The sequence below is a fragment of the Sus scrofa genome, chromosome 2 (genome assembly GCF_000003025.6).
Source record: "Sus scrofa isolate TJ Tabasco breed Duroc chromosome 2, Sscrofa11.1, whole genome shotgun sequence".
Taxonomy (NCBI): Eukaryota; Metazoa; Chordata; class Mammalia; order Artiodactyla; family Suidae; genus Sus; species Sus scrofa.
Window position 1 is genome coordinate 70,016,634 of NC_010444.4, and position 19,462 is coordinate 70,036,095.

The 19,462-nt window shown below is 48.9% G+C and overlaps 1 protein-coding gene across 1 annotated transcript; it reads right to left on the reverse strand.

The window, feature by feature from the left end:
* Positions 6,837 to 19,046, reverse strand: RAB3D (RAB3D, member RAS oncogene family). The gene is made up of 5 exons (XM_003123177.3): positions 18,837 to 19,046; positions 17,226 to 17,489; positions 16,355 to 16,473; positions 16,143 to 16,267; positions 6,837 to 9,734 (listed from the first exon to the last, which is right to left on the reverse strand). The coding sequence occupies exons 2-5, from the start codon at positions 17,451 to 17,453 to the stop codon at positions 9,646 to 9,648; spliced, it is 561 nt and encodes a 186-aa protein (XP_003123225.2). The 5' UTR covers positions 17,454 to 17,489; positions 18,837 to 19,046; the 3' UTR covers positions 6,837 to 9,645.

Below are 19,462 nucleotides of genomic sequence, written 5' to 3' on the forward strand. Positions count from 1 at the left end.
ATGTCTGTTGTTTATGAACCACTCAGTCTATACTGTTACAGAAGCCCAAATGGACACCCATGATAATTAATAGCCATTCCTTGCCATCACTCAAAACCCGGGCTAGGAAATTCCTGCTGTGGCGCAGTGGGTTAGGAATCCAACTGAAGCATCTCAGGTCTCTGCAGAACCAGAGCCACAAATTCCACCCCTAGCACAGTGGGTTAAAGGATACAGTGTTGCGGGTATGGCATATGTCTGATTCAATCCCTGGCCTGGGAACTTCCATATGCCGCAGGCGTGGCCATAAAAAAGCCAAAACCCAAAAAACCAGGCCATAGTTGAATTTTCCTGATTGGCTCAAAAATATCTATATTTGGTTTCTAATTTTTAATTTTATTATTATTATTTTTTTTTTTTTTGGCCTCACCAGCAGCATACGGAAGTTCCCAGGCCAGGGATCAAATCCAAGTGGCAACTGTGACCCACTTCACAGCTGTGGCAACTCCAGATCTTTAACCCAGGGATTGAACCTGAGCTGCTGCAGAGACAATGTCAGATCTGAATATACTGTGTTGCAGCAGGAACTCCCTAATTTTAATTTTTTATTGAAGTTTAGTTGATGTATATTATATGTTACAGGTATATAATATAGTGATTCACAATTTTTAAGGTTATGCTCCATTATAGTAATTATAAAATATCGGCTACATTTCCCGTGTTGTGCAGTAGATCCTTGTAGCTTATTTTACACCTAATAGTGTGTACATCTCACTCCCCTACTCCTAGCTTGCTCATCTCCCCTTCCCCCTCCCCACTGGTAATAACCACTAGTGTGTTTTCCATGTCTGTGAGTCTGCATCTTTTTTGCTATATTCACTAGTTTGTTGTATTTTTTATTTTATTTATTTATTTATTTATTTATTTATTTATTTATTTATTCATTTATTTATTGTCTTTTTGCCTTTTCTAGGGCTTCTCGGGCGGCATATGGAAGTTCCCAGGCTAGGGGTCTAATCGGAGTTACAGCTGCCGGCCTACACCTCCGGCCTACACCTCAGCCACAGCAACATGGGATCCGAGCCGCGTCTGCAACCTACACCACAGCTCACGGCAACGCCAGATCCTGAGCAAGGCCAGGGATCGAACTCGCAACCTCATGGTTCCTAGTCAGATTCGTTAACCACTGAGCCACGACGGGAACTCCCATTGTATTTTCTAGATTCCATATATAAGTGATATCATACAGTATTTTTTTGGGGGGGGCCACAGTGTCAGGCAAACTGATGTGGGATCTCTGTTCCCAGACCAAGGACTAAACCCCAGCTGCAGTGGTAAAAGCGCTGAATCCTAACCACTAGCCCACCAGTGAACTCCTGAGACTATACAGTATTTGCCTTTTTCATGTGATTTATTTCACTTAGCATAATGCGCTCCAAGTCCATCCATGGTGCTGCAAAACAAAATTTCATTCTCTCTTATGGCTGAGTAGTATTCCATTATGCATGTGTACCACATCTTCTCAATCCATTCATCTGCTGATGGTTTCTTTGAATTGGGTCCAACACAGTCTCAACATTTTTTCATGTGTCCTAAGTTCCTTTTATTCTAATGCAGTGGTTCTCAGATTAGAAAATGCATTAGAACCCTCCTGATGTTCTGCTAAGGCTCAGGTGTCTGGACCCCACTCCCAGAACTTCTGACTCTGGAAAGAGGAGTCAGGAATCTGCATTCCTAACAAGTTCCCAGGCAAGGCTGCTGATATGGGGAACACACTTTAAGAACCACTACTCTGCTTCCTTCCTCCTCTTCCTCAACCCCGCCTACCTTAGATTTGTTGCAGGAAAAGTATGAAATCCCGAGGGAAACCCACACCTTCTGGATATGCTGCTTGCTTCTCGTGGTCCCTTTATCTTGTTCCTCTCGCCCCCGTATTCCTGTTGGTCACTTGTTCTCAGCCCTGACTTAACATTAGAACCCCCTGGGAGCTTTAACAAGACACCCAAACCTGCACACCATCTCCCCATCTTCTTATTTAATTGGATTGTGTCGTAGGCTGGGCATGGGACCTCTTAACATTTACCCAGGTGATTACAAGCGGTGGCCATGGTCATGACTGAGAATCAATAAGGGCTTCATCCAAAGATCATAACAGCCTGAATCAGTTCTTTCACTGGGGACTGCAAAATAGTGGTTTATCAAATTCTGCCATCTTGCTTTTTTTTTTTTTTTTTTTTTCCTTAAGGAAGATAAAATGGGCACATCTTATAATCGCTATTCCTGCAATTATCTCCCACGTCTGGCGGAAGCACACCTAGTTTTCTCTGGAACCAGCCCAACTCTCCAATTTCTGCCTCTAAACCAGGGGCAGGCACGTGGGCTTAGTGGGCCAATCAGCATGTTCCATTTTTCCGACCTCAGTCATTGGTTCAGACATGGGTGTGGGTGCCCCAGCTGACCAATGAGACTTGATTTTGAGACTTTGGACGCATTAACTGGGAGAGAACAGCTCCACTAAAGCTCACCTAGTTCAGAGGGGACAAGCTCATGTGGGCAAGGCTGCAGAGAGAAGCCATGACTAATCCTGAGACATAAGCAAGTCCTTGGGCTTAGCTCACTCTTGGGCTGTGCAGCTCATGCATTCATTCAACAAATATCTCTCAGGTGCCTGCTATATGTCAGAAATGAACAGTTTTTTTCTTTTTTCTTTCTTTTTTTCTTTTTTTCTGTTTTGACTGCTCCCATGGCATATGGAAGTTCCCCGGCCAGGGATCACATCTAAGCTGCAGCTGCAACCTGTGCCACAGCTGCAGCAACACTGGATCCCTAACCCACTGCACCAGCCCAGGGATCGAACCGGCGTCTCCACAGAGGCAAGCCAGATCGTTACCCCCCGGTCCCACAGTGGAAACTCCTGGACTATTTTTTCCAAACATAGCAAAACAGCACTTGGGAGCACTAGGATTTGGGTTTGATCTTCAGCCTGGCACGTGGGTTAAGGATCCAGTGTTTCCACACCCACAGCTTAGGTGGGGACTGTGGCTCAAATCTGATCCCTGGCCTGGGAACTTCACATGCCACAAGGCAGCCAGAAATGAAAAAACAAAAACATAACAAAACTGAAAGAGAGACATAGATACAGAGAGCAAACAGTTGGTTGCCAGAGGGGAGAGGGGTTGGAGGAGAAGAGGAATAGGTGAAGGAGATTAAGAGGAAAAAACTCCCAGTTGCAAAATAAATGAGTCAGGGGTGTGAAATGTACAGTGTTGGGGGGAATATCGTCAATAATTGTGTAATATCTTTGTATGGTGACAGATGGTAACTAGACTTGTGGTGATCATTTTGAAATGTATAGAAATATCAAACCACTATGTTGTGTAACAGAAACTAACATAGCATTGTAGGTCCATTATGCTTCAAAGACAAACAAAATCATACAAAAAGAGATCAGGTTTGTGGTTTCAAAAGGCAGGGAATGAGGGGGAAGGGGAATTGGATAAAGGCAGTCAATTAGTGCAAAATCCCAGTTATAAGATAAAAAATACTTGAGTTCCCATTGTGGTGCAGTGGAAATGGACCTGACTAGTATCTGTAGGAGGTTTGATCCCTGGCCTCTCTCAGTGGATTAAGGATCTGGTATTGCCATGAGCTGTGGTGTAAGTTGCAGATGAAGCTTGGATCTCGAGTTGTTGTGGCTGTGGTGTAGGTTGGCAACATCAGCTCCAATTCAATTCCTAGCCTGGGAACTTTCATATGCTGCAGGTAAGGCTCTAAAAAGACAAAAAAAAAAAAAAAAAAAAATTAAGGATGAATGTACAACATGATAAATATAATTAACACTGCTGTTTGTCATATGTGAGAGTTGCTAAAAAAAGAGTAAATCCTAAGAGTTTTTATCACAAGGAAAATTTTTTCTATTTTAAAATTAAAAATTTTTTGTTATTAATTTCTATTTATTGAATTTTTGTGTCTATATGAGATTGATGTTCACTAAATTTTTTTGGTAATCACTTCATGATGTATAGAAATCAAATCACTATGTTATACGCCTTAAATTTATACAGAGCTATATGCGATTATATCTTGATAAAACTGGGGGCAAAAAAGAAATGAACTGTTTTTACACACAATGCTTCTAACACCAAATGTGTGGGTGTTTAATACACCAAAAAATTGTCTACGGGCACCAATTGGGTGGCCTATAATTCAACTGAATTCTGCCACTACCCAGAATTTGTGCAGATGCCACAGTTTAAGGGCTCAGTTGCACAAGACTGACCCCACCTCTGATGTCAGGCACAAGTATTGGGTACCCAGACTTCTCTCTGACTTGGCTGCAAGCTCAGGGGGTTCCCACAATCTCCCCTCCCTTCAGGAATAACTCACAGAACTCAGGAAACTGCTTGACTGTTACCAAGGATATAGCTCAGATGGGAGAGATGCATGGGACGAGGTATGGGGAAGCAACACTGAGCTTCATTCCCTCTCTGGCACACCATCCCAGCACACCAGTGTGTTCATCAAACTGGAATCTCTCTTTTTAAAAAAATTTTTTAGGAGTTTCCATTATGGCGCAGTGGAAATGAATCCAACTAGCACCATGAGGTTGCTGGTTCGATTCATGGCCTCACTCAGTGGTTAAGGATCTGGCATTGCCGTGAGATGTGGTGTAGGCGGGCAGCTGTAGCTCCAATTCGACCCCTAGCCTAGGAACCTCCATGTGCTGGGGCACAGCCCTAAAAAGCAAAATTAATTAATTAATTAATTAAATAAAAGACAAACATGATCAAAATGGTGTTTTAAAAAAAAATTTTAGGAGTTCCTCTTGAGGCTCAGCAGGTTAAGAACCTGACTTGTATCCATGAGGATGTAGGTTTGAGTCCTGGCCTCGCTCAGTGGGTTAAGGATTCAGTATGGCCCATGAACTGTGGTGTAGGTTGCAGATGTGGCTCAGATCTGGCATTGCCGTGGCTGTGGCATAGGCCATTGGCTGCAGCTTCGATTCGACTCCTAGTCCAGGAATTTCCATATGCCACAGGTGCAGCCCTAAAAAAGACAAAGAAAAAAATCTTAAATATATTTTTGGCCACGCCCACAGCATGCAGAAATTCCTGGGCCAGTGATCAAACCTGCACCACAGCAGTAACAATGCCAGATCCTTAACCCACTGAACCACCAGGGAACTCCTGGAATCTCTTTGAATCATATTGTTCAGGGTTTTTATGGAGGTTTCATTACATAGGCATGGTTGATCAAACCACTGACCTCTGGTGCTTAACTCAATCTCCAGCCCCTCTTTCCTCCCTAGAGCCCCCTCCCAGGGGCCAGGGCTGATAGTTTCAACACTCTAATCATGGCTTGTCTTTCTGGTGATTAGTCCTCATCCTGAAGCTACCTAGGGGACCCCGCCTAGGTCGTCTTCTCATTCATATGCAAAAGACACTCTTAGTACTCCAGAGATTCCAAGTGTTTTAGGAGTTGTGGCCAAGAATGAGGGACAAAGAGTAAATATTTCCTTTTTTAAAAATTTCCAAGGCCCACATTTATTGTTGGAATTATACATAATTTTATTTCATTTTAAACATATTGCCTATTATTATATGTAATATTATGTGTGTGTGTATATATATATTTTTTTCTTTTCTTTTTATGGCCGCACCTGCAGCATATGGAAGCTTCCAGTCTAGGGATCAAATTGGAGCTGTAGCTGCTGACCTACACCACAGACACAGCAATGCTAGATCCCAGATGCATCTGCAACCTATGTCAAAGCTTGTGGGGACTCCATAACCCACTGAGCAAGCCAGGAATGGAACCCGCTCTTAACCCGCTGAGCCACAACAGGAACTCCTATATTTTCTAAGTATTTTCTTTTTTTTAAAGTTCCAATGTCCAAATTTATTTTTGGAATTACCTACAATTTGATTTCAATGTTTTAAAAATAGTTCATATTTATTTTATTTATATATATTTCATTTTTTTGTTTTCACCTTTTTCCTCTAAACCTATTGGTGTTTTTGTTTTGTTTTGTTTTTTGTTTTTTGTTTATTGTATCAGCCAGGAAAGAACTGGGTATAGCAGCAAAAAATTAAAATTTTCTGCATTTGAGGTGCTGATGTAGGGGAGACACCTTAAGTTAAATGAGTAAATTATATAGTAGTTTAGATTCTGGGAGCTAAAGGAGGACACAGGGAAAGAGACATCAGAAATGCTGGAGGGGAAAGCAAAAAAAAGAAAAAAAGAAATGCTGGAGGAAGGGTTGCAGTACTAACCAGGGAGTTGGGGAGGGAGGTGAGTCAACAAGAAGGTGAGAATTGTACAAAGACCTGAAAGAGGGAGTCAATGAGCGGAGCCATGTGACTCCAGGCAGTGGAAACAGCCAGTGCAAAGGCCCTGAGGCAGGGGCCTAAGGTGTTCAAATAGCAGTAAGGGGTGGCACAGCAAGTGTGAGGGGCGAGTGGCAGGAGTGACAGCCCAGACCATGCAGGGCCTTGTGGGTTGCAAGGAAGACTTAGGCATTTACTCTGAGCCCCGTGGGAGCCAGAGGGTTCCCAAAACGCTAAGGACGGGACCTGACTCAGGTACTCACTGGCGCCCTCTGGCGGCCGTCAGGAGAACAGACTTTATTAGAATCAGTTACGGCAACATCCTCCTCCTTGCCCTCTAAGTGGCGGAACTTTCCAGGGCCATGGTGGTGGCCATGAGGCTCAGCTAGAGGTAGCCCGAGAGCTGAGCTTCCCTGGCTTGACCTGGGTTCTGCAGCATGACACATGGCCCTCAACCAACTATCTACTTGGCTGTGATTCAACCGCCCTCTTCCTGGAAACCGCATTTCACTAACGGAAATTAAAGAACAATTGCCTCTGGGCGTTTCGATTTTAATATTTTTTCTTATAGTGACAAGTGCACATCTCTTCGAGTGTACATCAAAGAAGGGCTTACACAAAATCACAACCAGGATAAAAATGACCAGGTCCAGAGCTAGCTCCCTGGAGTGATTTTTGGATCCCTGGGGAGAAGCTAGGTAGGGGAATTAGCAATTCAACACTGAGGCCAAATTTCCCCCCTTACTTGCTTTGTTCAGTGGAATAGGAGAGAGAAGCCAAAGAAATAAAGGAAAAAAAAAAGCACAACTCCAATCCCCAAATGGCAGTCATGGCAATTTCCCATTGAAACTGCCAATGGAAAGATGTTACTAAAAGCTAATGGTAAGAAGGCACAGCATGGTTGCAGGATACAGCTTCAAGTGACCGCCCCAGATCCGAGCCTCCCTGGGGCTGGGAAGCTGTTTTCCCACAGCCTTTGGTTTAATGTTTGTTTGTAAACTCAACAAACTGCCGTAGTCCCCCTTCCCCACCCCTCAGTGATCTTCCAAGACATCAGTTTCAGTTACCCAGAGACCATCAGGAGTTAAAACTTCCCTCAAAACATCATAAAATTAAAACATACTAGTTTTAGAAGAAACCAACAACGAAAAATTTCCTAAATCATTCTGTCTTGAGAGAACCCAGAGACAGCTGTCTCCGTTAAAGCTGAACTGTTGAAACATTTTGTGTAAACAGAAAACTTAGGCCAGGTCAGGTATAAGATGCAGCCAAAGCTGTCTTTTATCACACAGGCAATGACAAATCAGCTCGACCCTCGGTTATTGGCACTCTGCCCCATCATTTTTTCTGGCAGCAGTTAAAGGAAAACAGCTGGCCAATAGAAACTTGACAGGCCATGGTGCATCTCTAGAAGAATTTTTGTAGCTGCTTTCATTTCTTTTATATTAAAGCAACTCTCTTTTCTGACTCCTGCCCCAACCTACAGATACTCTCATGTGTTGCATTTCCAAGAACTTGTCTGTTTCCCTTCAGTCTAATTTGTTAATATACAAAGATATCCTCACTTGGAAGCTCCAAGGGCAGCCCCTAGTTTGGGGTGAACAGGGCCCTCCAGAAATAAATTTAAACTCCAGCTTCCACAAAGGTAAGAGCTATGTTAAACTTGAACCAGCCCTTCCCTGCTCCTGGAAGGAGGCAGCTGAGATCTTGAAGGCTACAGGAAGTCGTTTTTTGGCAGCGAGGACTGGGAGACTGAAGCAGGGAACACAGACCGCACGCTTTGTTTGCCCTCACAGTGTCTGTCAAATTCTGGAGCATCAGTGTTCCAGGACACAAAGAGGTGCCATGTCACAAGGTTTGGACTCTGATAGGCAGAAAGGGCCACTGAGCTGAGGATAGAAGCTGGAGGGGGTGGTGTCAAGCTGTAGATCACCAAACCACACATCACCTCCCAGCAGGAGCCCCTGGTAGCAGGGGACCCCAAACTGGTGGGCTCCCTGCTAGTGCCTCAACCAGGGAGACTGGTCCCTGCCCATCCCCCATCAGCCTGCCACTCCCAAGCTGCATCTGGGAAATGCAAGTGGCAACAGCAGTTACCTAACCCTGCCTTCTCACTCTTCTGGCCCAAGCCCTCTAAAGCATTCTTTAGAGTGATTCCTCTGCTGGCAGAAGATGTCACAGGACCCCCAGCGATGATATGGCTGGAGGCGAGGGAGGGGAGAAGCCAACACTTGGTCTTGAAGTGGGAGGAGCCCAAGTAGCCCCCACATTGGAAAGTTGCCAGCCAGCACAGGCTACAGGAACATTGCTCAATTTCCTTTGCTAGCAGGATGACAGATGTGGAAAGACCTTGCTTAAAACATTACCAGCCAAACAAGGCCCCTCGGGAGGCAGGTCTGAGCAGGAGAGCCCAGGCTCCTGGCTCTGAATTAACTCCTGGGAAAAAGTCCCCAGCAGACATACTAGGGGTTGGGTGCTTCTCTGCCCAGCCTGATGCAGCTCATAGTTCCAGAATTCAATTCTGGAGCAGGGATGCAGGGAATCAGCTGACAGTGGTAGAGTCATGGGTGATGTGGAATTCTGAGGAAGCTCAGAAGGCACTTTGGGGTCCCTGAAGCTGGCAGGGGGGCGGGTTCTGACTCCCTGTTTCTTTGCAACGGGAAAAGCTGCTTTAATACTGCTTTCACAGGCAGAGGATCTGCAGGCCAGAAGAGAGGGGTCTTGGACCCTTGAGGTCTGAGAAGGTTTGCAGGCAGGCTGGGCGACCCTGAGAAAAGAGCTGCTTTCCACACCTCCGGGGATGAACTCTGAGGACCCCCATTGCCCGAGGGAAAAGAAGGCCACCTTTGGCCAGCACATGAACTCCAAGGATGCCTGACACAGGATGGATGTGGATAGTGGTTCAGACCCAGAAGGCACTGTGGATGCCCTCCTCCACCAGTCAGGGTGGGCCACGCTGCCCGCACGACCCCCATTAAAATGCCTGAAAGCAGCAAGCTCGTGCACTCCCCTCTCCCCAGACCCTGCCTGCTATGCAGAGTCCCCAGGGTCTGCAGCCTGTGACAGGGGCTGCTTGGGCAGGCTGGCAGCCATGGCCAGAGAATGAGCCATGCGGGAGTTGGGGGGTGGCTGATGGGAGGGGAGGGGGTGCCCTGAGCTAGGAAACAGAGCTTGTCGCTCATGCCTCAGTCACAGTCCCTGCCGAGGCAGGTGGGGTGGTGGATGGGGTTTGGGGACCATCTCTAGCAGCTGCAGCCACTGGGCTGTAGGGGAGGGGCATCCCCCAAGGTGGGGCCTTTCCCATTGCTGCCTGGGCTGGAACTAGGTTCCAGGGACTCATTCATCTTCTGCAGATGATGTCCACCAGGCGCTCAAAGACCTGCTTCACGTTGATGTTCTCCTTGGCGCTGGCCTCAAAGAACTCGAAACCTGCAGGGATATAAGGTGGGAATATCTGTGAGACCCCGGGGGCAGAGCTCCGGCATCACCTGAACCTGGGTTCCAAGCGTGGTTCTGCCCTTTGTGCAGCTGTGGAACCTTGACTGAGGGCCTTCGTCTCTCTAAGCCTCAGTTTGCTTGTCTGTAAAGTGGGAACAATGATGCCACTAATGCTGATAAGCTCTGGCAGCGGCCCTTGCCTGGACTACCTTGCACATCTTTGTCACAAGGCAGAGATGGCAAGAGTCCAGGTAGTAGTAACACTGTCCAGAGGGTGTGGGGGTGCCCCTGGGTGAGTGGGGCTCATCTTCTATCCAATCTCTCCTGCACAGGAAGGCACAGCCAGGGTGCCTACAAAGCCATATATTCATGAGGACTTTTCGGTTCTTCTTCTTTCTTTTCAGGACCACACCTGCAGTATATGGAAGTTCCCAGGCTAAGGATCAAATCAGAGCTGCAGTTGCAGGCCTACACCACAACCATGGCAACACCAGATCCAAGCTGCATCTGTGACCTATGCTGCAGCTTGCAGCAATGCCAGATCCTTAAATCCACTGAGTGAGGCCGGGGATCAAACACGCATCCTCACAGACACTATGTTGGGTTCTCAGCCCACTAAGCCACAAAAGGAACTCCTTATGTGAGCTTTTTAAAGGAAGCCAAGTATTTCACATGTTCTGGAAAATGCGCTCCAGATCAAATAAAGCAGAGGGCTGAGCACTGACTGAAGACTGGCTTCAGCCCAGGGGCTACTAGTTTGCAATCTCTGTCAGGCAGATAATGGCAAGTTTCACAGAGTTGGTAGAGAGCATACAATGCACAGTTCTTGGCCTACAGAACGTACTAAAAATGGTAGTGATACTAATAATAATAGGCAGTATTTATGTCATAATATATGTAGCAGGCACTTTTCTAAGCACTGTACATAAATTAAACCATTTAATGATGCTCTGAGATTTATACTATTATAGCCCCCCTCTTTTTTTGGGCTGTGAGCTCAGCATGTGGGAGTTCTGGGGCCAGGGACTGAACCCACATCAGAGCGGCGACCTGAGCCACAGCAGTGACAACGCCAGATCCCTGACCTGCTGAGCCACCAGGGAACTCCTATTATAGCCCATTTTACAGATGGGGAAACTGAGGCACACTGACACAAAGTTACTCATGTAAAGTCACATAAGTAACATACCCAGGCTGCCTGGTTGGACTAATGATAGATTAAACATTTCAAAAAAAAAAAAATTTAAAAAAAGGAGTTGCTGTCGTGGCACAGTGCTTAATGAATCCGACTAGGAACCATGAGGTTGCGGGTTCGGTCCTTGCCCTTGCTCAGTGGGTTAACAATCCGGCGTTGCCGTGAGCTGTGGTGTAGGTTGCAGATGCGGCTCGGATTCTGAGTTGCTGCGGCTCTGGCTTGGGCCGGCGGCTACAGCTCTGATTAGACCCCTAGCCTGGGAACCTCCATATGCCACCGGGAGCAGCCCAAGAAATAGCTAAAAGACAAAACAAAAAAACATTTCTACTGTATCACTGTGGGCCTCAGGAGGGAGGGTAGGCTGGCTGGCTGACTTCTGGGGAGGGGGATGGTGAGGTAGTTTTGAATATATACTTAATATCACAGTGACCATCATAACCTTTTTTTTGCTTTTTAGGGCCACACCCACGGCATATGGAGGTTCCCAGGCAAGGGGTGGAATCAGACCTACAGCTGCCGGCCTACACCACAGCCACAGCAACGCAGGATCTGAGCCACGTCTGTGACCAACACCACAGTTCACTGCAATGCCAGATCCTTAATCCACTGAGTGAGGCCAGGGATTGAACCTGCAGTGTCATGGTTCCTAGTCGAATTCGTTTCCTCTGTGCCACAATGGGAACTCCACCTGTTTCTCACTAAAAAAAAAAAAAAAAAGTCTGTCCCCTCAAAGGTGAGAGGTGGTACAAATGGTTTGGGGACTTGCCCAAGGTCCCTAGGCTATAAGAAGTGGCCCATCAACCTGCAAATAAGGATGTACATAAGAGCCCTTCCTGCACCCTTAAAAGGTTCAGGTTCTGCCTGCTGGTACTCGATGTGTTCCCCTCTGCCATCCCTGCCAAGGTAGGTAAGAAATTTAGACAAACGCCCACTGTATTACACACAGCACAAGGAAAACAGGCCTCTGTCCCAGCACTTGTCATTATCATGCTATACTATAAAAATGTAGTTGTAATTAGTTCGTGTACAATTATCCCTTTACTATGGCTCTGCTACTAGAACACCAGTGCCACAAGGGCAGGATTTCTGTCTGTCTTGTCCACAATAGCAGCCTGGTGCCTGGCACAGAGCAGGTACTCGGAAACTGAATGATTGACTGGATGGATGGATGGATGGACTGATGGACAGATGAAAAGGTAGATGGATGGACAGACGGATGAAGAGATGGATGGATGGATGGACAGATGAATGGATGGATGAACAGATAGATGGATAGACAGGCGGATGACAGAGACAAGGTACAAATGTAGATCTCTACTCTGAGCCTGGTGATGATCACTGTCTTACTAGGCAAATCTGGCATTTCCTTAATTGTGTCTGGCTCTGCCTCAAATATTCTGAGTTTTTCTTCCTTTGTGAACCTTTTTTTCCTGATTATAAATATTCACTGGAGAAATTCACTGGATATACTAAAACTCCTGAAAAATATCAAGACAGGGAGAGAAGCTGAGTGTAACCACATCACCCAGAAATGATTACTATTGGTGTTTTGATATTTAGCTTTCCAGTCCCCCCCACTTTTTTTTTTTGGTTTTTAGGGTCACACATGCAGCATATGCAAGTACTCAGACTAAGGGTTGAATTGGAGCTACAGCTGCCAGCCACAGCCACAGCGTGGGATCCAAGCCGCGTCTGTGACCTTTACCACAGCTCATGGCAATGCCAGAGACTTAATTCACTGAGCAAGGTCAGGGAACAAACCCACATCCTCATGGTTACTAGTTGGGTTTACTACTGCTGAGCCACAATGGGAACTCCCTTGAGTCTTCTTTTTTTTTCCCTTTTTAGGGCCACATCCACGGCATATGGAGGTTCCCAGGTTAGGGGTTGAACTGGAACTGTAGCTGCTGGCCTATACCACAGACACAGCAATGCCAGATCTGAGCCGTGTCTGCAACCTACACCACAGCTCATGGCAACACTGGATCTTTAGCCCGCTGAGCAAGGCCAGGGAATTGAACCTGTGTCTTCATGGATACTAGTCAGATTTGTTTCCACTGAGCCATGACGGGAACTCCCCTTGAGTCTTCTTTAAAATATAAATACACAATTGCTGGGGTTCAGTTTGTAGGGGGTATGTGCATGTGTGTGGCTTTTTTCTTACAAAGTTGGGATCGATTTCTGTCTCCTCCTTGGTACTCTAATTTTTTTTTTTTTTTTTTTTTTTGCTATTTCTTTGGGCCGCTCCCGCGGCATATGGAGGTTCCCAGGCTAGGGGTCGAATCGGAGCTGTAGCCACCTGCCTATGCCAGAGACACAGCAACGTGGGATCCGAGCCGCATCTTTGACCTACACCACAGCTCACGGCAACGCTGGATCCTTAACCCACCGAGCAAGGGCAGGGATCGAACCCGCAACCTCATGGTTCCTAGTCGGATTTGTTAACCACTGCGCCACGACGGGAACTCTGGTACTCTAATATTTTAAACGTAATGACAGAGTGGGAATCTTCTCTAGCCCCAGGGCACTGGATGTTTTCTGCAACAAAGTATGGGCAGCACCCTCAAGTACTCTAGTCCACAGCTGGGCCCCAAAACCTGACTCCCCAGCACACTTGGAAATGAGACCCAGGCTGAGGTTCCCTGAAAACACAGGGGACAGAGAAGCCAGGTTAAATGGCACCTCGAGGGAGCAGACCCAAACCCCAGATGGGAGACATTCCACAGAACAAAGATGCAGTGTCTCCAGCAAGTGATAGTTAAAAAAAAAAAAAAAAAAGGGCAGTGGGATAGAACAAGGACCATTATGGTCCAGGGGTCTGAATACTTTCTCTGTAAAGGGCCAGAGAGCAAATCTTTTTGGCTTTACATACAGGCATCAGAATAATTCACAATCATGTGAGCTAACACTTAGACGCAACCTACAAGTTATGCCCGACTCTGTTAGAACTTCTCCCCCCTACCCGCCACCCGTCATAACTCATTGAACCCTCCTGACGACCTGATGAGGTGGGGCTGTTATTATCTACATTTCACACATGAGGAAGTGCAGGCCCAGAGGGCTGAAGTCACCAGTGCAAGATCACAAAGTGGCGGAGAAATAACACAAGTTAATGTTCAATCAGGGCCCACATTTGCTTATTTAATCTTTCTAACAGCCCTATGAAGTAGATGCAGTTTTCACCTGTTTCCTAGATAGAGCAATGGAAGCACAGAGAGGGTAGGCAAGGTGCCCAGGGTTACACAGCTAGTGGGTTGCAGGAGGGGATTCTAGCTCCAGAGTCAAGGTCCTTAACCTGCCCTCCTTCATAAAGGTTACACTGTCCCCTGTAAGGAAAGTCCTGGGGAGGGTTTAGAATACTAGAATAGTCCAGGATAAGATTTTCTTTTAGCTTAAACTTTAAATCCATAATCCGTTCACCTGATGCAGAAATGTAGACTGAAAAGTCCCCCCTCCTCCCACCCTAGTGCTCTGGCTCCCCAGCTCTCAGACCCACGGTCACCACTGTTTATAGTTCCTCCTGTATCCCTTCCAGAGCTCCTTTAAGCAAACATAAGTATATACCCTTATTCTCACCCCCGCTTTTTTTTTAGGGCTGCACCTGAGGCATATGGAAGTTCCCAGGATAGGGGTCAAGTCAGAGCTGCAGCTGCCAGGATCCAAGCCGAGTCTGCAACCTACACCACAGCTCATGGCAACACCAGATCCTTAACCCACTGAGCAAGGCCAGGGATGGAACCCACATCCTCATGGATACTAGCTGGGTTCTTAACCTGATGAGCCAGTATAGGAAGTCCTCTCACCCTTTTTATATACTAATGCAGGGGTTGACAAACTGTGATTTGCAGGGCAAACCTGGCCTATCATCTATTTTTGTAAATAAAATGTTATTGGCAGACAGTCATGCTCATTCATTGATGTATTATCTATGTCTGCATTCAGGCAGAGCTAAGTCATTGTGACAGAGACTCTAGGGCTGAAAATACTTCCTATCTAGCCCCAAATGTTTGCTTAGGAGCTCCCATTGCAGTACAGTGGAAACAAATCTGACTAGGAACCACGAGGTTGCAGGTTTGATCCCTGGCCTCACTCAGCGGGTTAAGGACCTGGCACTGCTGTTGAGCTGTGGTCTAGGTTGCAGACTCGGCTCAGATCCTGCGTTGCTGTGGCTGTGGTGTAGGCCAGCAGCAACAGCTCTGATTCAATCCCTGGCCTGAGAACCTCCATATACCACAGGTGTGGCCCTAAAAAAAAAAAAAAAAAAAACAACCAAACAAACAAACAAACAAAAAAACTGTTGTGGCGCAGCAGAAACGAATCCAACTAGTGTCCATGAGGATGCAGGTTTGATCCCTGGCCTCGCTCAGTGGCTAAGGCATCAAGCATTGCCGTGAGCTGTGGTATAGATCACAGACATGGCTTGGATCCCGAGTTGCTGTGGCTGTGGCGTAGGCTGGCAGCTGTAGCTCTGATTCCATCCCTAGCCTGGAAACTTCCATATGCCACAGGTGCGGGCCTAAAAAGCAAAAAAAAAAAAAAAAAAGAAAAGAAAAGAAAAGAAAATGTCTACTTAGGGTGCAGATTGTGGCTCAGAACTGGTGTTGCCATGGCTGTGGTACAGGCCTCAGCTGCAACTCTGACTCAGCCCCTATCCTGAGAACTCCCACATGTCACAGGTGTCGCCCTAAAAAGAAAAGAAAGTGTTTGCTGACCCCTGGACTAAAGGAAGAAGCCATATCCACTATTCCGCAGTCTGCTTTTCTACTTAAGCATATGCCCTAGAACATAAAAAATGTCCTCATCATTTTTCACAGCTATCTAGTATTCCGCCACATGACTATACTTTACGTGTAGCTGCTTCCCCCACTGTGAGACATCTGGGAGGCCTCCAAGGAAGGTTTCCCTCCTACTAACAGTGCTTCAATTTGATATACCCACCACTCCCAACACGGGTGTGGATGCTGGTAGGATAAATTCCCAGAAATGGTTTTACTGAGTCTGGGTTTCAAAAGCAGCAGGGATGGGGGGTGGGGTAAGGGGCATCTGTGGATGAATTCTATGAAATTAGATGGAGAAGGTGGTATACTTGTTGGTATTTTTCTGGACAGCTTTTCAAGGGGCAGAGGGTTACCTGGGACTTGGGGTTGGGGCTGGGAGTTTGGTTCTGGGAGGTGCAGGGCCCATGGCCCAGGCTGAACACTAACCAAGGTCATCGGCGAGCCTCCGGCCCTCTTCAGTAGGCACAACACGCTCGTCCTCCAGGTCACATTTGTTCCCCACGAGGATGACCTGAGCATTGTCCCAGGAGTAGGTCTTGATCTGTGTGGACCTGCGGAATTTGAGAGCTGTTAGGCCAGAGATTAGGGTTGGGGGAGAGAAGGTGAAGGTCAAGGCTCAGTGGTCACCAAGCACTCACCAGTCCTGCACGGCGGCAAAGGACTCCTGGTTGGCGATGTCATACATGAGCAGGAAGCCCATGGCTCCGCGGTAGTAGGCTGTGGTGATTGTACGGTAGCGCTCCTGGCCCGCCGTGTCCTGGGCACACAGTGGGGTCAGGCATCTAGAAGCCACTCAAATCCTCACCCCACCCCACCCCTGCAGGACCCTGTCTGAAAGGGGCGGCATCAGCCTCACAGCCCTCATCAGATAGGCAAGACCTAGATCTGCCCTCAGAGCCCCAGTCTAATGGAAGAAACACAGGCCTGCCTGTATCATCTCTAGTCTGATAGAGGAGACATGGGCCTGTCCTTGAGGGGCTCCCAGTCTGAACAGTCAGTGGACTCTCAAGACTTAGCAGCTCCTCTGACCTCATCTCCAAGTGCCAACTTCATGACCATGAATAAGAACCACCTGGGCCAGAGGATACCACTTTGATGCAGACAGCCCGGTGCTTGTTACCGTGACAGTCATTACCAGTAGCCCCTCTGGGAGCAGGGGCATGGCTCTGAAGAGCAGGCAGGCTCAGTGGGGGCCCCCCAACCCTCAGCTTGTTCTGAGAGGGTACCAAGCCTCTTCTCCACTGGTCACCAAGACATCTAACCTGCCTTGGGTTAGTCCTATCTCCCCCTCAAACCCCAGGGGGCGGGGCATATCCACCCCATTCTGATGAATTCACATCACAGATACACCCGGCCACTACTCTTCACACTCAAACCCCCTCCCTGACTCTGGGCCACTTTCCCTCACCTGGGATCCCTCCCCATAGCCCTACACCCTCCCCTGTACTTCCCTGGGGGAACCCCAGGGCCTTCCTGGCCCAAAGACCCACAGACAGCTGCCTAGCCCACCCAGATCTGCAGCTTGATCCTCTTGTCATGGCGGTAGACAGTCTTGACCTTGAAGTCGATGCCCACGGTGCTGACGAAGGCAGGTGTGAAGGAGTCATCGGCGTATCGGAACAGGAAGGATGTCTTGCCCACGCTGCTGTTGCCGATGAGCAGCAGTTTGAACATGTAGTCGAAGTTCTGGTCTGCTGCATCCCGCTGGCCCGTCGAGGGGTCTCCAGCTGACGCCATCTTGGCAGGAAGCCTCCTGGAGGGTGGGCTGGAACCCTACAGGGAAACAAAGCACCAGGATTGGCTCTAGTGTCTACACCAAACCTGGGCTCAAATCCCGGCTCTGCCGCTTGGAAGCCAAATGACCCTGGATGCATCACTTGCCCTCTCTAGGCTTCAGGGTCCTCGGCTGGAAAATGGAGATGTTCGTCAAATGCAAGGGCCAGGTTGTGGGTGCCCCACCTGGCCGCTGAGGAGCCGGACCCTGCGGAAAGTGCAGGTGTGGACTTTGCCCCAGAGTGAGCAGCTGGCGTGGCCCAGGTGTGAGCTGGGATGGGGGGGCTGCCAGCTGGATAGAGCCCCCCCCCCAACCAGGGCCTGGGTGTTGACTTTGGCAGGTGTTGGCCACCTGCCTGCCCTGACCCAAGCCAAGTTTAACCCCTTCCCTGACTCCCATGGGCCTGACCCCCACGGGGAGGGGCGGTTTCAGTGGATACAGCCCGGGTATAAGGCCCAGCTCTACCCCTCAATGGATACTGCCACCTTCTGTTTGTCAAAGAGGCTGGGCCCCTCTCCCTCCCAGTAGGGCTGACTCACTGCGGCCCCAGCCCACAGAGGCCAGAACAACGGTCCTCAAATCCCAGGAAATCCCCCCAGCCACCACCATGACCTGGCACTCTGTCCCCACAGCTGGGCTCCTTCATCTGGGTCCAGCGCACCCCTTCAACCCTCATTGCCTTCCTTAGGACTCAGTTTCCCCTGTTCATGGCAGCTCCCTGAGCCTCCCAGGGAGGTTCCAGAAGTCCTGGGTGAATGGAAGGCAACTCACAGAGGAACCCCTGGAAAAGCTCTTTCTCAACCACCCCTGGGGCTTCTTTCCATTTTAAAGGAGGACCCATCTGGCCCCCCTTTCCTGCCCAGCCCTCTGCCCCACCCCATGTTCCGGGAGAACAAGTTTAAGGAGGGGAAGAGAAGAGGCAGGAAGCCTTTCCCCATGCAGGGCAGGGCCACCAGGCTGGGGCTCCCGCCCGCCCCACCTCTAGCCCCAGCCCCAGCCCACCTGTCAGCCGGTCCTACCTCTTTCTGACCACCTGCCAACACTCCCTCAAGCCTGGCACTAGGTAAGAGACCCCGGGGTGGGGTGAGGGGGGGCTCGGAGGGCTCCGCCCTGTCACCCGTGGGTAGACGTGGGGCGCCCCAACCGGTGCAGGAGCTCAGGAGCTTCCTCCCATCACCATATGGTCCCATCTCAAGTCCCCAGCTGGGCCGTCTGCCCCGCCCGCGTCCCATTAACGCTCCCCGATGAGCCCAGCTGGGTGGGGGAGAGGGAAGAGGCGTCCCCCGCCGCCTGCTTTTGTTCCTCAGGCCCCCGGCCCTCCCCCTAAGCCCCGGTCCCCTCAAGACCTGCTGGGACGTGGAGATGCGGGTCGGGTGTGCTCCCTCTGAAGGGGGTCACCTCGCGTGGAGGGCGCTGCCTGTGGAGCTTCTGCCTTCGAACTCGCTACTGCCTGCTGTCTGGCCCCTGTAGCAACCCCGACCCCGTAGCCGCCGCCGCTGCCGCCGCTGCCGCCGCTGCCCGCAGCCACCCGGATCCCGCGCCGGCTCCGCCCAGAAGAGGGAGGAGGGGCCGCTCCGGGGGAAGGGCGGGGTGGGGCGGAGCTTGTGGGGAGATGGGGGAGGGGCAGAAGCCGCACTGCCTGCCCCGCTGTCGAAAGTCAGTCTCGCAGCAATAAACTTTTCATTTTAACTAAGCGGACGTAGAGGTCCTACTCTGCGCAAAGCAGCTAAGAGCGAGAAGTCTGGAGCTAGGTTCAAATCCCAGATCCACCACTTTCTAGCCGTGTCACTGGTTTTTGTTTTCTTTTGGCAAGCCCGAGGCACGTGGAAATTCCCAGGCCTGGGATCCAACGAGCACCACAGCAACAACCCAAGCCGCTGCAGTGGCAACGCCAGATCTTTAATCTACAAGAGAACTCCTACTAGTTCTGTCACTTTGGACAGAACACTTCCCTGGACCTCATCTTCTCCGT

What these genes read in the sequence shown, in the direction of transcription:
- RAB3D (XM_003123177.3), bottom strand. Translation starts at nt 17,453, where the DNA reads ATGGCGTCAGCTGGAGACCCCTCGACGGGCCAGCGGGATGCAGCAGAC. An exon ending in GGATCAAGCTGCAGATCTGG is followed by an intron (nt 16,474 to 17,225) that starts GTGGGCTAGGCA and finishes CTGTGTGCCCAG; the next exon opens with GACACGGCGGGCCAGGAGCG. An exon ending in GAGGCTCGCCGATGACCTTG is followed by an intron (nt 9,735 to 16,142) that starts GTTAGTGTTCAG and finishes ATATCCCTGCAG; the next exon opens with GTTTCGAGTTCTTTGAGGCC.